Source organism: Nicotiana tabacum, chromosome 3, assembly GCF_000715075.1.
Source record: "Nicotiana tabacum cultivar K326 chromosome 3, ASM71507v2, whole genome shotgun sequence".
NCBI classification, from domain to species: Eukaryota; Viridiplantae; Streptophyta; class Magnoliopsida; order Solanales; family Solanaceae; genus Nicotiana; species Nicotiana tabacum.
Window position 1 is genome coordinate 106,871,892 of NC_134082.1, and position 16,602 is coordinate 106,888,493.

General features: G+C 35.8%; 2 protein-coding genes across 6 annotated transcripts; one reads left to right on the forward strand and one right to left on the reverse strand.

Annotated features, from left to right (window-relative positions):
• Positions 1-3,299: 3,299 nt before the first annotated feature.
• LOC107813038 (uncharacterized) lies at positions 3,300-6,120 on the reverse strand. 5 transcript variants are annotated; one of them, XR_012707713.1, is made up of 5 exons: positions 5,923-6,120; positions 5,303-5,378; positions 4,877-4,949; positions 4,630-4,808; positions 3,300-3,744 (listed from the first exon to the last, which is right to left on the reverse strand). XR_012707713.1 is itself a non-coding variant. In XM_075249750.1 (5 exons), exons 3-5 carry the CDS (start codon positions 4,947-4,949, stop codon positions 3,494-3,496), a joined length of 498 nt encoding a protein of 165 aa, XP_075105851.1. In that variant the 5' UTR covers positions 5,303-5,378; positions 5,923-6,117; the 3' UTR covers positions 3,300-3,493. The 5 variants fall into 5 exon arrangements, 3 of the variants coding, with proteins under 3 accessions (XP_075105851.1, XP_075105852.1, XP_075105853.1); XM_075249750.1 differs by having other exon boundaries at positions 4,630-4,803; positions 5,923-6,117; XM_075249751.1 differs by having other exon boundaries at positions 4,630-4,800; positions 5,923-6,116.
• Positions 6,121-12,046: 5,926 nt separating this feature from the next.
• On the forward strand, positions 12,047-13,169 carry LOC142174939 (uncharacterized). Its single transcript, XM_075241394.1, has 4 exons — positions 12,047-12,134; positions 12,215-12,778; positions 12,863-12,916; positions 12,985-13,169. Exons 2-4 carry the CDS (start codon positions 12,242-12,244, stop codon positions 13,147-13,149), a joined length of 756 nt encoding a protein of 251 aa, XP_075097495.1. The 5' UTR covers positions 12,047-12,134; positions 12,215-12,241; the 3' UTR covers positions 13,150-13,169.
• The last annotated feature ends 3,433 nt before the right edge of the window (positions 13,170-16,602 follow it).

Consider the following 16,602-nt stretch of genomic DNA (forward strand, 5'->3'; position numbering starts at 1 on the left):
AATGTTAATATTTAATTTTTTCATGACGGATCTCTTAAATTTATAGCAAATTCAGTACTTAAGTGTGTTTTTATGGATTATAGGTATCATTCTGTATTCGTCATTGAAGGTCCACCAAACTCTACTTTTATTAATTCATTAAAAATTTAAGATTTAATGAATGAGTCGAGTTGATCGCATCCCAACACTCTAGATCCGCCAATATGATTTATGATCCAAAAACTATATTCATTGAACTAGTGAATTTGTTCGCGCTTCGCATGATTGTAAAAGATATCAGTAAATTTAAAAATAGTATTTTTTATAAGTTTAGTCGTGATAGAATAGATTAGAAACTTTTTGGTTATGCATTTGTTTAACTTTATTAACAGATTAAATCACAAATAAAATATTTTTATGAAAATTAGAGTTTATATGAAAAATATTTCACTTTTAAATATGTGTGTATGTGAGATTCCTTTTACTATTCAACAAAGAATAAAAACTAAAGAAACTAAAAACATAAAGAAAACCAAACGACCAATTTATTGTTGGTTATATTCCCTCATGTGTCTTAAAAATTCACAAACTATTATTTTTGCCTAGTGAAGTACATATCCACTTACTACTAAGGGATCGTTTGGCATGAGGTATAAGAAGGTATAATGCTGGTATAAAAATTTAATACCATCTTACTACTTCGTTTGGTTAGCAAACTAGGTATATGTTATCCCAGGATTAAAATTAATACCAGGATAGCTTATACCTTATAGAGGATGGGATAATTAGCACCAGTATAACTTATACATTCTTCTTACAAATTATGCAATTGTCATATTTAATACAACATATCAAACAATGGATAAAAAACAATTCAAGTATAACTAATCCCAGTATAACTTATATACCAATATAACTTAACTTATCCCGGCATAAGCCATATTCAAACCAAACGACCCCTGAGTGTACAATTATTTCAACTTCAAATATTTTAACTTCAAATCAAGGAGTCATTCATAAATATATGTACAATATCCGAGCCTTAAAGAAACTTTTAACATTCCTTGAGAAATCCCTCAACATTCAAGAAGATGCCAAAAGCCTTTGCACCAATTGGACTATGGACATTTGTTTGAGAAGATTAACTAAAAAGGAAAGTAATAGAAAAAGAGAAGGAACAACAAAACAGAATTAAGGACTAACAAATACGGAGAGAGGGAACAACGAAAAGAGAAAAGAAAAGGATGCACAGTTTTGTTGGATAAGCAATTGGTAATCCAAATGAGTTGAACCTAGTCATTGACTCAACCAGGCCGGTTAACGCATTCTTACATTCTGGCTCATCTTCATGCAAGTTGCTTTTCCCCATATTTTTGGCCTTTAATTCTCTCAGCATAAGCTTATGACTATTCCTAATTGAAATTTCCGGAAGCTCTTCCTTGAAAATCAGTTTGCAATTTAACTCTATAATATCCTTCTTAGTTGGCCTTTGTTTTCCCATTATATATCTCATCCTTAAAGCAAATAAAAACAATAAATCTTTCCGTGTGCCTTTGAATTAATACTCGAAACACAGAATTGCAAATATAAGCTTATGCCTTAAAATCAACTTTCTCCCCTCCCATGAAAAATGAAGTCCCAAGAGAAAGAAAAAGTAAGGAAAATATAACTCGTTTAACCGTATGTTTTAACATCTCAAATGGGAAACCAAAAGTTATGCGACTCAATCACAGAAGGTTCTCTTTGTCGATCTATATAGTATCAACATATATGCACAAAGATAATACTTAATTCTTTCTACTATAGATAGAGTATGCTACATTTAGTTTGAACCTTTTCAACAGCTAATCAATCAACCCCAAAGAGCTCCCACTGAAATATCACAACTGATAACAAAACTTCTTCCTATCTCAGCATCCGACAATTAAGTGTCAATTCAAGTGAACAGAATTACTACTACTAAATAAGATGGTGTCGGTTGAAAACAAAACTAAAAAAGAAAAAACATAAGAATATTCATTTCACCATCAAACACACATCAATCAATTAAATTCAATTTTCTGGTAATCATTATTATTACTCGACAATCATGTTGCGTGTTATACATGAGGATAAAGAAGAAGAAATGTTTCCATGGCCTGTCTTGTGCTCACAAGTCGCAACTCTCATGTGAAATGGATGGATGAATGACTCTTTGTCTAAATATAAAATGCCCTAGATACCGTTGTTCTTGGTATTGCTATTTTATCCGCAACTTCTCTACTACTTCCACCGAAAGGAGTCCCGCAGCTGCCTCTTCATTCACCGCTCCTATCGGCGTCTCAATGATGGAGGATTCACAAAACTCTTGCTTCTGCTTTCTTAAGAATTTTGTGCCAACAAATACATTGGTTAAGAATAGTTTCCACTTTCTCAACTAATTAGTTCACTATATTTGAGGATGAAACGTAACTTTTAACAATATTTATGGATTCATAAAATGCAATAAAGAATAGCAAGATGAAAAAAAAGCCTTGTAAAGTAACGTTCTTTCATCATTTATTTCCATCCCATTTACTTTACTAATTATTTAGGCACTTAAGTCTCCTCTAATTCCATCTTGAAAGCAAAAAAAAAGCATGAAACAGGTAAAGAAGAAGGAAAAACCAAAAAAAAAGAGAAAATAAATAAATAGGATCCTTGGCTAAAGAGAGGTGCCAACTCATCTCCTATCACTACTAAAAATCACCTGTTTACCGACGCAAGTTATCGACAGATGTCCGTCGGTAACAAGGCTTTACCGGTAGAAGTTTGTCGGTAAGTGGTTGGTAGGTAAATCCTTCCTCGGTAAAATGTACCGACAGAATCCGTCGGTAACTTACGGATGGACCCCATCGGAAAGTCATCGGTATATTTCTGACAACATTTGGTCAAATAATTTTACTTACCGGCGAATATCCGTCGGTATATTATAAAATAATATAATATTAATAATATCAATACCGACGGATATCCGTCGGTAAATTAAAAATAATAATTTAATAATGCCGACGGACATAATTTTGTAATTTAAAAATTAAAAATATGAATAAAGTCATATTCCGATGGATATCCGTCGGTATTTTCAACAAAATTTGAAAATTTGGTTCAAGTCTATCGACGGACTCCCTCGCTAATTAAGAATTCTGTATTGAAAATGAATAATTGTTCCGACGGACTCTGTCGGTAAGTCCCTCGGTAAATCTAGTATATTTTTGCCACGGTGTGCCTATTTTTTGCTGTACCACCTGCCAGCAGAATATTACAATACAAACTAAAATGCAACCATAATAAAACTCAACTTAACAACAACAAAACTTTATAAACTATATCCAAACATCCAAATTATCCCATCAAACATCCAAATATCCAAACTATCCCATCAAACATCAAAACTATCCAACCAAGCATCAAAATGTAACATTCAAAGTTAACATCCAACTAAACAACAATCCAACCAAACATAAAATCACTCATCTTCGGATTCCCCCTCATCTTATTCATCATTTGTATTATTTCCGTCACTTTCATCCTCTTCATAAATGTGGCTTTTTAGCTGAGAGCGGGGCAGGCCAATTAAGTGATTCACTTGAGCCTTGAGGGAGTCAATGTCATTCCTAAGTGCGTCTCTAATCTTCTCTTCATGTTTTTTTTTCTCGTTCATCTGCACCGTTCCTAGAAAGTTGTTGAATCGTTCGACACATCTCCTAAGGTCCTCATTTTGCACGGTGGCGGATGTACCAATACCTTGTAATCCACAAAAGAGAAGTGAAAAAATACACAAAGAGTTAGAATTGAATAACACTATTTTAAGGCAATGCAATGACTTTGGACTAAACATTCCTGATTCCTACACTACACGGAAGCATCAAAAACAGAAAACATGGGCATTTTCAACCAAGGAACATACTATCAGACAAGCATAAAGACTCAAGTTAGTACAAAATTTTTACAGCAATGCATATCACAGAACTATTACAATTCAAAGAGTGCAGAACAAGGCATTTAGATGAGTCATAATAGTCATGTGGTTAAGTGTAGATTGAAAATCTGTAAAGAGATCTCCACATATTCAAGAAGAATCACTGCCTCACCATAACCTCTATAGTATAACATTATCCAAGAAACAATTTAACGACTTGCATCACAAAAATAATTCGTAGTTAGTCAATCTTATTCCGCATCGAAAATTAGTAAAATATTAAGCGTTGGAAAAGACATCAAGAAAGGGAAATCCAAATTCATGGATTAAAAGCAAATATCGTAAAACATTGAGTACCTAAAAGAACAAAACAAGTAAAGTAATCAGATCTCTCGGCAGCGAATAAGATCGATCTCTGACTTCTCAAGGGTAAACTAACATGCAAGAAAACATATACTGCGCTATGCTAGAACCTAATATGCGACACCTTCTCCATTATAGTTTAATTCACAATATTTGCTTTACAAAAAACCTGATTGAAGTAACAGACATTATAGTTATCTAAGCCATATATTTTTTGACAACCGAACTGAACCATACATGTAAACACATGAAACCAAAAGGTTGTATTTCCATAATATGTTATTCTTTTAACTGACTCTGAAACACAGCTTTCAAAAAGAAGAGCTTATTAACCAAAAGGTATATACCTTGCAGTCCACACGCGAGGCAATGAAAATTGCGCTCGGAGGAAAGGTTGTATGCTCTACCCTTATACACGCCTCCAACCACGTTCAACCACAATGGGAGAGTTCCTTCCTCCGATGGCATGATTGGCTGGCTTTGCTCATCGGTCAGCTGACTCCTAGCGAACTTTTCCACTGCTTCTCTATATCGATTCTACATTAAAAGTAAAATTTGGTATATAGACAATCATTATAAAAGAATCATCAATACCTTGTACAAATTCATCTCTTAAACCCCGCCGATTAGGAATATTCCTATCGTACATCCACATACGATGTTCCATCTACATATACAAACAACAAATTTATTATTTTCTAGATAATATTTTCTTGCTCTATATTACTTTGTCATATTAGAATCATCTCTTACTCTAGCCTTTTATAAGATACTAAGGTAGAAGAATCAAGAATGAATCCAACTGTGAGAGTCAAATATATATATATATATATATATATATATATATATATATATATATATATATATATATATATATATATATATATTATTTTACAGCCTTATGTACACCTAATTTTCGGAAAACAAAAGAATCTACATTACTTTGAGACCAGGGAATAAAAATGTATCCAGACTCAAAAGAAAGTCCATCAACATGGAACTCCAAATTGTTAGACATACCTTTAAGGGGGTAGTACATATAAATGGAGCTCCAGATTGTTGTTCTTTGATGGTTTGTTGGGGACAAATGGATTCGCTGCAATTGAATCTTTTACATGTCAGATTAACCCGAAAAACATAAGCTAGAGTAAACTTTCCCACCAAAGCAAATCGGTAAAAAACCTGTATGACTAACCAGTAGAGTAGATATTTAAGTTACGTGAAAGTAAGTATGAACACTATTAATTCTTTTGGATGGGATGGAAAAGAAAGCGTGTGATAGATAACTACCAAAAGGCTTGCAAAACTCAAAAAAAAAAAGTAAATTGATTAAGCTAAGAAGTAAAAGACAAAGATGGAACAACTATGGCCGACTGCGCTACTTCCCGCAATCTGCAGGGAGCCAACAACTTTGTCTTCAATATTGCAATCTCCTTTGTCTTCTTTCAGTAATTTTGATTGTATCAAAAATCCTAACCCATTTGTGCACATCTTCTTTCAATAATAACTTACCAAACATTTAAAGAGCAAGAGATGAACACACAAAGAAAAGGAGCAGAAGATTGAGAGAGAGAGATGAAATAGAAAAGAGGAGCAGAATATAGATAGCTAGAGAGAGAGGGGGGAGATCGAGATCGTACCTGTTGCGAACCGCGAGAGAAAGCAAAAGCTAGAAATCAGACGCAACTCACAGCGAGAGAGCTGGAGAGATTTGTCTATGGTTTGTCTTAGTTGAAGTAAGGTTTGAAAATGGTGGATTTTAGATTTCTAAACCTAAAACTAAAAAGGGAAACAACTGGGTGTAAGCGGGTAACCAAAAAAATGGGGGGAAAGGAACGTATAGTGAAAATAAAAGGTGGGAGATATTAAAAAAATAACTAAGAATAAAGGGAAGTAAAATTTTACAACTATATTTATGTAATAAATAATATATATATATATTGTAATATTTTCAAGGGAATTCATCTTTTAGCATTAATTAACAATAAAATTAATATTAATAATTTAAAATAAATCGTAAGCTAATGTTATTATTAATTTACAAGCTAATTACTACTAAACCACTTTCACGTAATTAATTAATAGTCTAATCAATCACTAATATTATTTAAGGATACCACTAATGCACTTCTACTTAGTGTAGTTATCATTTTATAAACTAAACAATGAGTAATATTTCTTAAGACATTGCTAATACACTTCTACTTAGTAGAATTTTCAGTGTATAGGCTAATCAATCACTAATTTTTCTTACTGGTATTACTAATACACTTTTACCTAGTGTAATTCTCAATGTATAAGCTAATCAATCAGTAATAGTTCTTAAGAATACTATTAATACACTTCTACTTAATTAGTCTAATTATTAATACATGGGCTAATCAATCATCAATATTACTTAAGGATACCACTAATACGCATCTACTTTCTGTAATTATCCATTTATAAGCTAACCAATCACTAACATTTCTTATTGATATATTTCTAATACACTTTTGCTGACTGTGAGAACTAAGAATACTTCCAATATACTTCTAATATATATGTACTTTAAGGATACCACTAATACGTAGCTACTTTTTGTAGTTATCAATTTATAACCAAATTAATCGCTAACATTTCTCACATATAACCTAATCAATTAGTAATAGTTCTTAAGACTACTACTGATAAACTTTTACTTAATCAGTGTAATTACTAATAGATAGGCTAATCAATCATTAACATTACTTAAGCATACCACTGATATGCATCTGCTTTATGTAATTATCAATTTATAAGTTAATCAATCGCTAATATTTCTTACTGATATTACTAATACACTCCTACTTAGTGTAATTCTTAATGCATAAGATAATGAATCAGTAATAGTTTTTAAGACTATATTAATACATACTTAATTAGTATAATTATCAATGTATAGGCTAATGAATCACTAGCGTTACTTTAGAATACGACTAATATTAATTAACGATACCACTAATAAACATCCACTTACTTTAATTATCAAACTAAAGATAAACAATCACAAACATTTCTCACAAATATCATTAATAAACTTCTATTTAGTGTATAATTATCAATGTATTGGCTAATCAATCACTAACGTTACTTATATAAGGATACCACTAGTTCACTAATTGTTAACGTTACTTAAGGACACCATGCATTAATACACTTCTACTTACAGTAATTATCAATTTATAAGATAAATCATCACTAATATTTCTTGCGGAAACAACTAATACACTTCTTCTTAGTGTGTAAATATTAACGTATAGGTTAATCTATGTAGTTAAGGATACTACAAATTTACTTTTACTTTGTGTGTATATAAATTACTAAGCTAACGTTACTTAAGGAGACCATGCATTAATACACTTCTACTTACGGTAATTATCAATTTATAAGATAAACTATCACTAATATTTCTTACGGAAACAACTGATACACTTCTTCTTAGTGTGTAATTATTAATGTATAGGTTAATCTATATAGTTAAGGATACTACAAATTTACTTTTACTTTGTGTGATTATAAATTACTAAGCTAATTTCCACCAATATATTTTTAAGTAGTGTATTACCTCTACTTAGTGTAAATTTCAATAAATTGGCTAATCAACCACTAAGATAATTAAGTAAATACTTATCGAGGGACTTACCGACAGTCTCCTTCGGTATTGTGTAATAAAAAATACAAAATAATGATCTATAAGATTATATATTTAAATTACCGACGGAAGTCCATCGGTATTGTAAGAACAAAATTCAAATTATTATGTAAATGCAGTAGGATTGACTACGTCAATAACTTTATTTTCTTTTTCATTTTTTTTTTAAAAGTACCGAGAAACACCGTCAGTACCTAAAAAAAATAATTCAAAAATATAAATACAAAATGTTCCGAGGGAGTCCGTCGGTAAATTACCAACGGAGTTTGTCGATACGCCATTTAAATTTTGACCGGTCAAAATATCATTATTTACCGACAGAAGTCCGTCGGTTCTTTTTTAAAAAAATTAGAAATTAAAAAGCTCAAAAGTACCGAGAGACTCCATCGGAAAGTCCTTCGGAATATCGACGGAAAAAAGTCCGGCGATCCTGTTCCGTCGGTAAACAGATATTTTTAGTTGTGTATTTTCCCTCTTTTATATATATATAAATAGTTAGAGGACAGGGAAAGATAAGTCCAAAAGAATTAAATCAATTATATCCTCATCCAATTTCTTTTCAGAATAAATGGTTAACTTGGATTGTGCAACTTGTGGCTACTATTTTGCTCCTCAAAACTGATGTTTATGTCCCAGACCAAGTTTGGCATGCACGAGTATGTTGGCCCTTTCCTGTCTCAATGATTTAGTTTTAGTTTATAGGAGTGAGAAGTAAAAAATATAACAAATGATATCTTCTTGGAGAATTATTAAAATTTGAAACCACGAAATAATATGTGATATATGGTCTTGTGTCGTAGACTCGTAGGAAATAGGAAATATAGTGTTGTGGCCATAGTAAGGTTTGGGATTATGTGTAGGCTGACTGTCTGGTAGCTAACATAATTGGGTATCGGCTAGATACACAATCTATGTTATAGGGAGGACAAAGTGACAGGCATCCAAATTTTGGCAAATAAGTACTTTAATTTTGGAGTTAGGACAAGTATGGGAGGCATCCAATTTTGGTAACTTTGCTTCTTATTATTCCTATTCTCTCCCTATATAGCTGCCGCTACACATGCAAATTACATTTACATGATATAGTTTAATTGGATATGAAGTTTAAAAAATAAAGAAAGAGTTTTAAAATTTATAATTTTCTACATATGTTATTCCAATAAGTTTTTTGAAATTTGTAATCTTAATCATGACATAAAATTTGTGCTGCTATAAAAAAGGATATTAAGAGTAAAATGAAAAGTTCAAGTCAAATTATTTCTAAATTTAAAAAAATATCATTTTCTTTAACGAACCAATAAAGAAATAATATCTTTTCCTTTTAATGGAGGGTTATAGTTTCTAACAACAAATATAGCTTTATGTTACCAAAGCGTGCATATAGTGTGTGTTGGCTAGACACCAGGGGTACGAACTACGAAGATGTTAATGTAACAATGTAATAGGTAGGACAATTGAGGGAGGCATCCAAATTTGGCAATTCGCGTCCTATTATAGAGTGCGGAACCAAAATGTGGTTTTTTTTTTTACTCAAAATACGTAAATAAGTGTAAAAAAAAAAGTTACCAAACTATATATAATGCCACAAATAGTGACGCTATACAGTAACGTTAACTGCACCGTTACTATATAGCGCCACTATTTGTGGCGTTATACTGACACACCTTACATAGCGCCATTAATAGTGGCGCTATACCCCTTATTACCTGAACACATAGCGCCATTAATAGTGGCGCTATACCCCTTAATAAAAATCCTCCGTCTTCTTCTTCTTCGTTCCATCTCCCTCATTTCTCATTTCTGGTCCACCACCACCACCACCACCACCGATTCTGCCCCAATTCTTTTAAAAAAAATTGGGTCCCCCCGTCACATAAAAGTTGAATATTGGTGGTCCCACTGTCGAGTAGAGCTTCGTGTTATTGTGGATTCACTCTTCCGGAGTCAAAATTTCGATCTATTTACATTCCGAAAATTCTAAATCGAGGTATTTCGATTTATTTTAAGTTGACACTTTTATAACAATGCATATTACTTGATTTGTATGTGTTCTATTTCGGTTTGTGTTTATTTTTTCCGAAACTAGCATGTTAAATTTTATCCGAATTTAATTTTAGTGTTGTATAAAAATATGTAAATTAGTCTAAAAAATGTGTTTGTTAATATCCTCATGTATATTTATGTGTTTTTATGCCGTTTAGTTTAGATTATTTTTTAGCGTAGTAAAATGTAGACCTTTTTAGCGTAGTAAAACGTAGACCTTTTTAGCGTAGTAAAACGTAGACCCTTTTAGCGTAGTAAAATGTAGAGCCTTGTAGCGTAGTATTGTGTAGTAATTGTTTAATTATCTTATATTCTAGCACGAAACCCATAATTATATATATAATTCTTACAATTAATTTATTACAATTAAGTTATTAAAAAATATGAATAAAAATTATTAAAAAAACATAAAATTATTAATGATAGTTTGGTACCACTGGGCCTCAGAAAATCTAGCACGAAACCCATAAGTATATATATAATTTTTACAATTAAGTTGTTAAAAAATATGAATTTAAATTATAAAAAACACACATAAATTTTAATGATAGTTATTAAAAATTATGAATTTGCAGTTGACGACATGGATGCACCTATACATCCCGGCCCTCGGACGTCGGAGCTACTACCCCTACAGCCCCAGCATAGATCCGAGCATATATGGGGGGAGAGTTGCTTACGCAGACTTTTCGGGGCAGGAGAGTGGATTTATTGTGGGAGTTTTTGACTCCTCCCCGCGTTCTACATCCCCGTGTGGTCCATCACCTGGAGGAGATGGGATTATATAGAATCATTAGCATTGGCCGGATACAGCTCGACTATGATTTGATCACGGCGTTGATTGAGCGGTGGCGACCGGAGACGCACACTTTCCATCTGCCCATCGGCGAAGCCACCATCACACTCCAGGACGTCGAGATTTTATATGGCCTGTCCACCGATGGCTTGCCAGTTTTACTGCCTGGGAATATGAGATATTTTAACCGGGCTTCATATATGGATATGCTGCACAGGCTCACGGGCTTCAGGTCCGAGGACCCAGATGTAGCAATTGGGAGCAATCTTATGCAGTTGGTCCCCATTAGAGACCACTTGGTGCAGATCCACGATACTATCACCGACGACTCAGCGGAGGTGGATGTGGAGCAATATACGAGGCTGTTGTTGCTCCTTCTATTTGGGGGGGTCTTGTTCCCGAACACTTCGGGGAACCTAGTGAGCCTCTGTTTTCTGCATCATATTGCGGACTTCGATGATACAGTCAGCTACAGCTGGGGTGGTGTTGTCCTATCTTTTTTGTACATGCAGATGTGCCGGGCATCCATGGGCACACAGAGAGACGTTTCTGGCTTTCTGCCACTTCTACAGGTGACAACTTATTCAAATAATTTGTCGTTTAGTTACAATTCTACCTTGTTATAGTTAATCTTTACGTCAACTTTGTGTTTTAGGTTTGGGTGTGGGTGCGATTTCTGCAACTTCGGCCACCTCTACCACAGCTACCGGCTAATGTACATATTCCTGATCTCCCTCTAGCTTGTAGGTGGGTATTGCGTCGTAGACTTGCACGAGAGTATCATGGCCATCATAATCTCCCCTTTTGTAGGGATGTGTTTGATTTTCTGGAGGATGCACAGGTGAATATCTAACTAAACTTACCAATTATTGCTTAACTAGGTGTTGCGCATACTAACGGTTTGTGTTATTATTTGATAGTTCATCTGGACGTCGTACAGCGAAGAGCTGATAGGTACACTGCCAGCTTATTGCACGCACGGCCGCCATATTTGGAGGGCTTCCGTCCCTCTCACGTGCCTCGATATTGTTGAGCATCATGCCTCAGAGCGAGTATTTCGTCAGTTTGGATTTCCGCAGTCTATACCGACTCGGCCTGCATGGGATCCTTTACATTATGAGAGGGATGATCGGATGAGAGTGGACGACACATTTATTGATTGGCTGATAGCGCAGTTGGGTATTTGGGACAGCCGAGGGGACTTGACCCCAGCTCCGCAACACTTTCCTATCGAAGTTTATATGGAATGGTACCGCACTGTTTCCCGACTTTTTATCGGGAACCCAGTTCATCAGGTAGATGGTCGGTACGTCTCATACGCCGGGAGACATGAGGCTCTGGTATGTTTTCTGTTATTATCAATTACATTAATAGTAATTTCTAGTCAAATACGTAGTTTATATTAAAAACTTTTGTGCAGGCGATTGGATTGCATACCGTATATCGTATGGGGCAGGAGATGCAGAGTTATGTCCACGATCCTGTGATCATGCAGGACTATAGTCGTCGCTTAATGGATGTGGCTGCCCAGACACTGCAGCGAGGCCGATCGGATCAGCGTTTGGCACACCAGCCAGATTATGTTGACCCAGCCACGTACCAGCGAGGTCGTGGTATGCCAAGGGGTGGTGGCCGACGAGCTGCTGCTGCTCCACGACGACCTGCTGATGTTGGACGATGTGGTCGTGGGCGGAGAGGAGGTCCCCAGCAAGGGGGCTTTGAGGCTCCTGCTGATGATGTTGCTGCTGATATGGGAGGTGGCATGCATGAGACCGACATGCCGTCTTACAGCCTTGGCATTTATGACACTCCAAGGACGTCGCAGGTGACCCCATCGGGTCAATTCTTGATCACGGGCTCGGATTTTCAAGGAGTGGAGTTGGGTAAATATTTCCCTGGCCCGTCTACCACTGATGAGTCTCGACCGATCCGAGATTTTGATAGTGGGCACCGACTGAGTTATGGCAGCTCATCACATGCGCAGGTATGAGTTTATTAGTATTTATTTTATTATTGTTTTTACTATAACTTATTTATTTTCTTTAACTTTATTAATTTACTTTTTTAGGCTTCATGCGATGCTGCGACAGATGACTACATTCAGGATCCAGACACGATTATGGTAAGACAATATAAATTTTTGTGAATTGTTATGTAGTTTTCTATACTAAGTTTGATATTATTATGTAGCCTTCTACTGGACCTGACAGCACCACCGGTACATGTCATCCTGTGCCGCATCCGGCCATAAGGAGAAGACTTGATGATGATGATCCTGATAGCGTACCCGGGCGACAGGGGATGCGCCTCAGGCCAACGGCTACTTTGAGACACACCGGATGCGGGACACATTGATTCGGTCTTCCATTTTTATGTTTTTTGGTGTAAATAATATTTTTGTATACATTAACAACAATATTTAGTCGAATATGACAGTTACTTTTTTTTAGTTCTCATTTCGTTTTATAGTATTTGGTATAGTAACACAACAACTTAAACTTAACTTCCACTTAAATTAAAATAAAATTTAGTACAACAAACAAGGAAAACATTACTACAACACAAACACAAACATAACATGCCAACATAATAAAAATACATGACATATGAAAATGACACTAAACACATACACGCCAATGCTCCATCCTCAGTTGTCATTTATTCTTCGCTCCAACCACTTAAATCGTTCTTCCATTTGTTCTTTTTCTTCTTCTAACTCTTTCACTCTTGCCTTCACCTCCGCAAGTTCCCGTTTATATTTTTCGTTGCGTTCCTTGTGTGCTTCACAATTCCATTCTGCTCTCCATTTTTTATCTTCCACCTCCTTCAGTTTCTCCCTCATTTCTGTAATAATTCTATCTCCCTCCTTTTGTATTCTATGCTGGTATAACAACATATTATGAAATTCCTGTAATCTATCCCTGTAGCTTTCCTGATAACATGGTTCCTCAGCCCATTCATCAAATTCACAAGTAGGTTCGTCGGGTTGCTTGTACAACTTGTTCATACAACACCAATAGCGGCGTCCAACGTTAGCACCTTCCCACCCACAATCCATCATGCATGGTTTTCCACATAAGCAAATTGGTGGACGACCAGGTTGAGCCATTTGTGAAATATTTGCTTATAATAAAAACCTTACTTACTTTTAATGAAATATTTCTCGGGGGAAATTTTAGCACACAAAATAACTACAATGACCCCATTATTTATAGGCTAAACAACACACATATAGCGCCATATCTAATGGCGTTATATCATGATGTTGACAAGACGATTTTATGTCAGCCGGTCACACATATCTAATGGCGTCATATCATGATGTTTTCAGCTTTTTCAGTTCGACAAGACAAGACACACATAGCGCCATATGTATATTTTGTGTATTAAATGTCGTGATAGCGACAAGACAACACACATAATAAATATACCGATAATTATATTAAATTATTATTTAAATAGGTAAAAAGGGAAAGTACAAATCATAATTAACAAACAAGAAAATATTATTTCATAAATACTTAAATCGTATACATAACAACTAATTATTACAACATGAACTCATGGGAAGTTAGGTACAATAGAAGAACACCCGCACTGAGCTTGATTATTGTTGCCACCCAAAGGACATTTTCTACGGCCGTGGCCTGTTTGCGAGCATATACCACATTTGTTTGCATATACGATATCACTAACATCCATTTGGTTCCGTATACGCGTTCTCTTCTGCACCTGTCTTTTACGCAAATAGGACTTGTTACACACCATTTTAAATGGTTCTGGGGGCCAGTAATGCTCAGAACCCACTGGTTGCAACTGACCACTATATGTGTTTAGGTATTTGGAAACACTATATTGTTGATCAATATAGTTGGTCTCCGCATAATCAACACGTTGAAAACACTTGATGGCATGTGAACAAGGCATGTGGTAGATTGACCATTTCCCACATGAGCATAACCTTGTGGATTCATTTACAGTATGTACATTATTACCCCGATTATTATGGATAGCGGTGCGAACTTCAAAAATACCTCGTTCGTTATCATATTGCAAAAAGGAATGCCAATGTGCTCGCCGTCTGTATTTCTCTAATCTCTTCATAGGCATTAGCATAAATTCAACACCCCTTTCCATCAATTCCGTTGCAGCTGCAGACCGTTGTACAAACCTCTCCGCCATCTGCTTGAACGACATACGCACCATGGCTGTGACGGGCAATCCTCTTGCTGACTTTAATAACCCGTTGAAGGATTCTGACACGTTTGTAGTAAGAATTCCCCAGCGTCTGCCACCATCTGCATGCAACGTCCACTTTTCAGGATCATGTCGCATTAACCAACGATATGCTGCATCATCTTCTTGCCTGATAGAATCCATATGCCTCCGGAATTTATGTTGTTGGTGGTCTGTTGCTGCCATCCACATCAAATCATGTAGATTTTTTTTGGGATGTGCCTTCTTGAAATTGGCCTTAAAGTGCCTCACACAGTAACAGTGGTATGCATAAGGTTCTTGCCAGGCAGGAAGGTTCTCCACAGAACTTAATATACCCCCGTGCCGATCAGATATTAGACAAATACCTGAACGATGTTTGATAACGTGCTCTTTCAAGTGGTTCAAAAACATTGTCCACGTCTATGTGCTTTCATTTGCACAAATAGCAAAGGCTAGAGGAAATATCTGTCCATTAGCATCCACTGCCACGGTTATCAATAGCTAGATATCGTACTTTCCATAGACATGAGTTTCGTCTATGGATATTACGGGCCGGCAATACGGAAAACCATCAATTGCTGGCTTAAACGCCCAGAACACGTAATTGAATATATATTCTGGTTTACCCGGACTCCGCTCAAGCTTCCATTCAATAACTGTTCCGGGGTTAAAGTGCTGCAGTGCAGCCATGTAGCTAGGCAGATCTGCAAATGACTTATCCCAGTTACCATAGACTATTTCAAACGCTCTTTTGCGCCCAAGATATGCCTTTCTTTTAGTAATTGTGTGGCCATATTCCTGGTAGACTGCTGTAATGCACTCTTTGATTTTATACCTTATGGACGCTTCGATGTGCGGAATAAGTACAAGAGATATCAAGTCAATATCCAAGTTGAAGTGATTCCCGTTGAAAGTGTCCATTTCGCATGTGTGGGTGGGAATGTATTTACCCACTTTCCACATACCTGTTTTCTTCTTCGACGCACGCAACATCCAATTACATGGCCAAAACCACCTGCGGCAAATAGCCTTGTATACCGTCGGACTTGACTCCGATACCTGCATCTCACGACACTCTTTAACATTGTGCATTTTACAAGCCCTGCTTACGCGTGCTTTATCAGGAAAAAGCATCCCCTTTGCAAGCACCGTTGGTCTAGACTCATCCCACATTACTGTCCGGATTTCATCAAAATCCCTTGTGAGAGCTTCCACATCCGGCACGGCTGGCAAGTTATCAATATAAGGAATCTCCCTTGAATGAAACGACACTTCAGACTCGTTCACTTTTCGTCTATGGGGGGCTCTCTTCAAATCGGGTCCTTCCTCCTCGTCCTCTTCATCACCATGCTCACGAGCAAATGGTGTCTCGTCTCCCGATTCATCGGCATTGTTATCGTAATCGATGTTCTCTTCCTCACTCTGTTCATCTGCCAGATCCTGATGTAATACGTCGTTTTCGGGCAATTGAGTGAGTACGGGTAGTTCAACTTGATCGTTTTCACTGCACATTTCAACAAAAATATAAGCTACTAAATTAATAAATGCTTTATATATGGCTGTAGCTTTTCACTTACAAGTCGTAATGTG

Coding starts and splice junctions, on each gene's coding strand:
- LOC142174939 (XM_075241394.1), top strand. CDS start 12,242: ATGGGGCAGGAGATGCAGAGTTATGTCCACGATCCTGTGATCATGCAG. Junction 12,779..12,862: donor GCAGCTCATCACATGCGCAG/GTATGAGTTTAT, acceptor TTACTTTTTTAG/GCTTCATGCGATGCTGCGAC. Junction 12,917..12,984: donor AGGATCCAGACACGATTATG/GTAAGACAATAT, acceptor ATTATTATGTAG/CCTTCTACTGGACCTGACAG.
- LOC107813038 (XM_075249750.1), bottom strand. CDS start 4,949: ATGGAACATCGTATGTGGATGTACGATAGGAATATTCCTAATCGGCGG. Junction 4,804..4,876: donor AAGAGATGAATTTGTACAAG/GTATTGATGATT, acceptor GATATAGAGAAG/CAGTGGAAAAGTTCGCTAGG. Junction 3,745..4,629: donor CCTCGCGTGTGGACTGCAAG/GTATATACCTTT, acceptor GTGGATTACAAG/GTATTGGTACATCCGCCACC.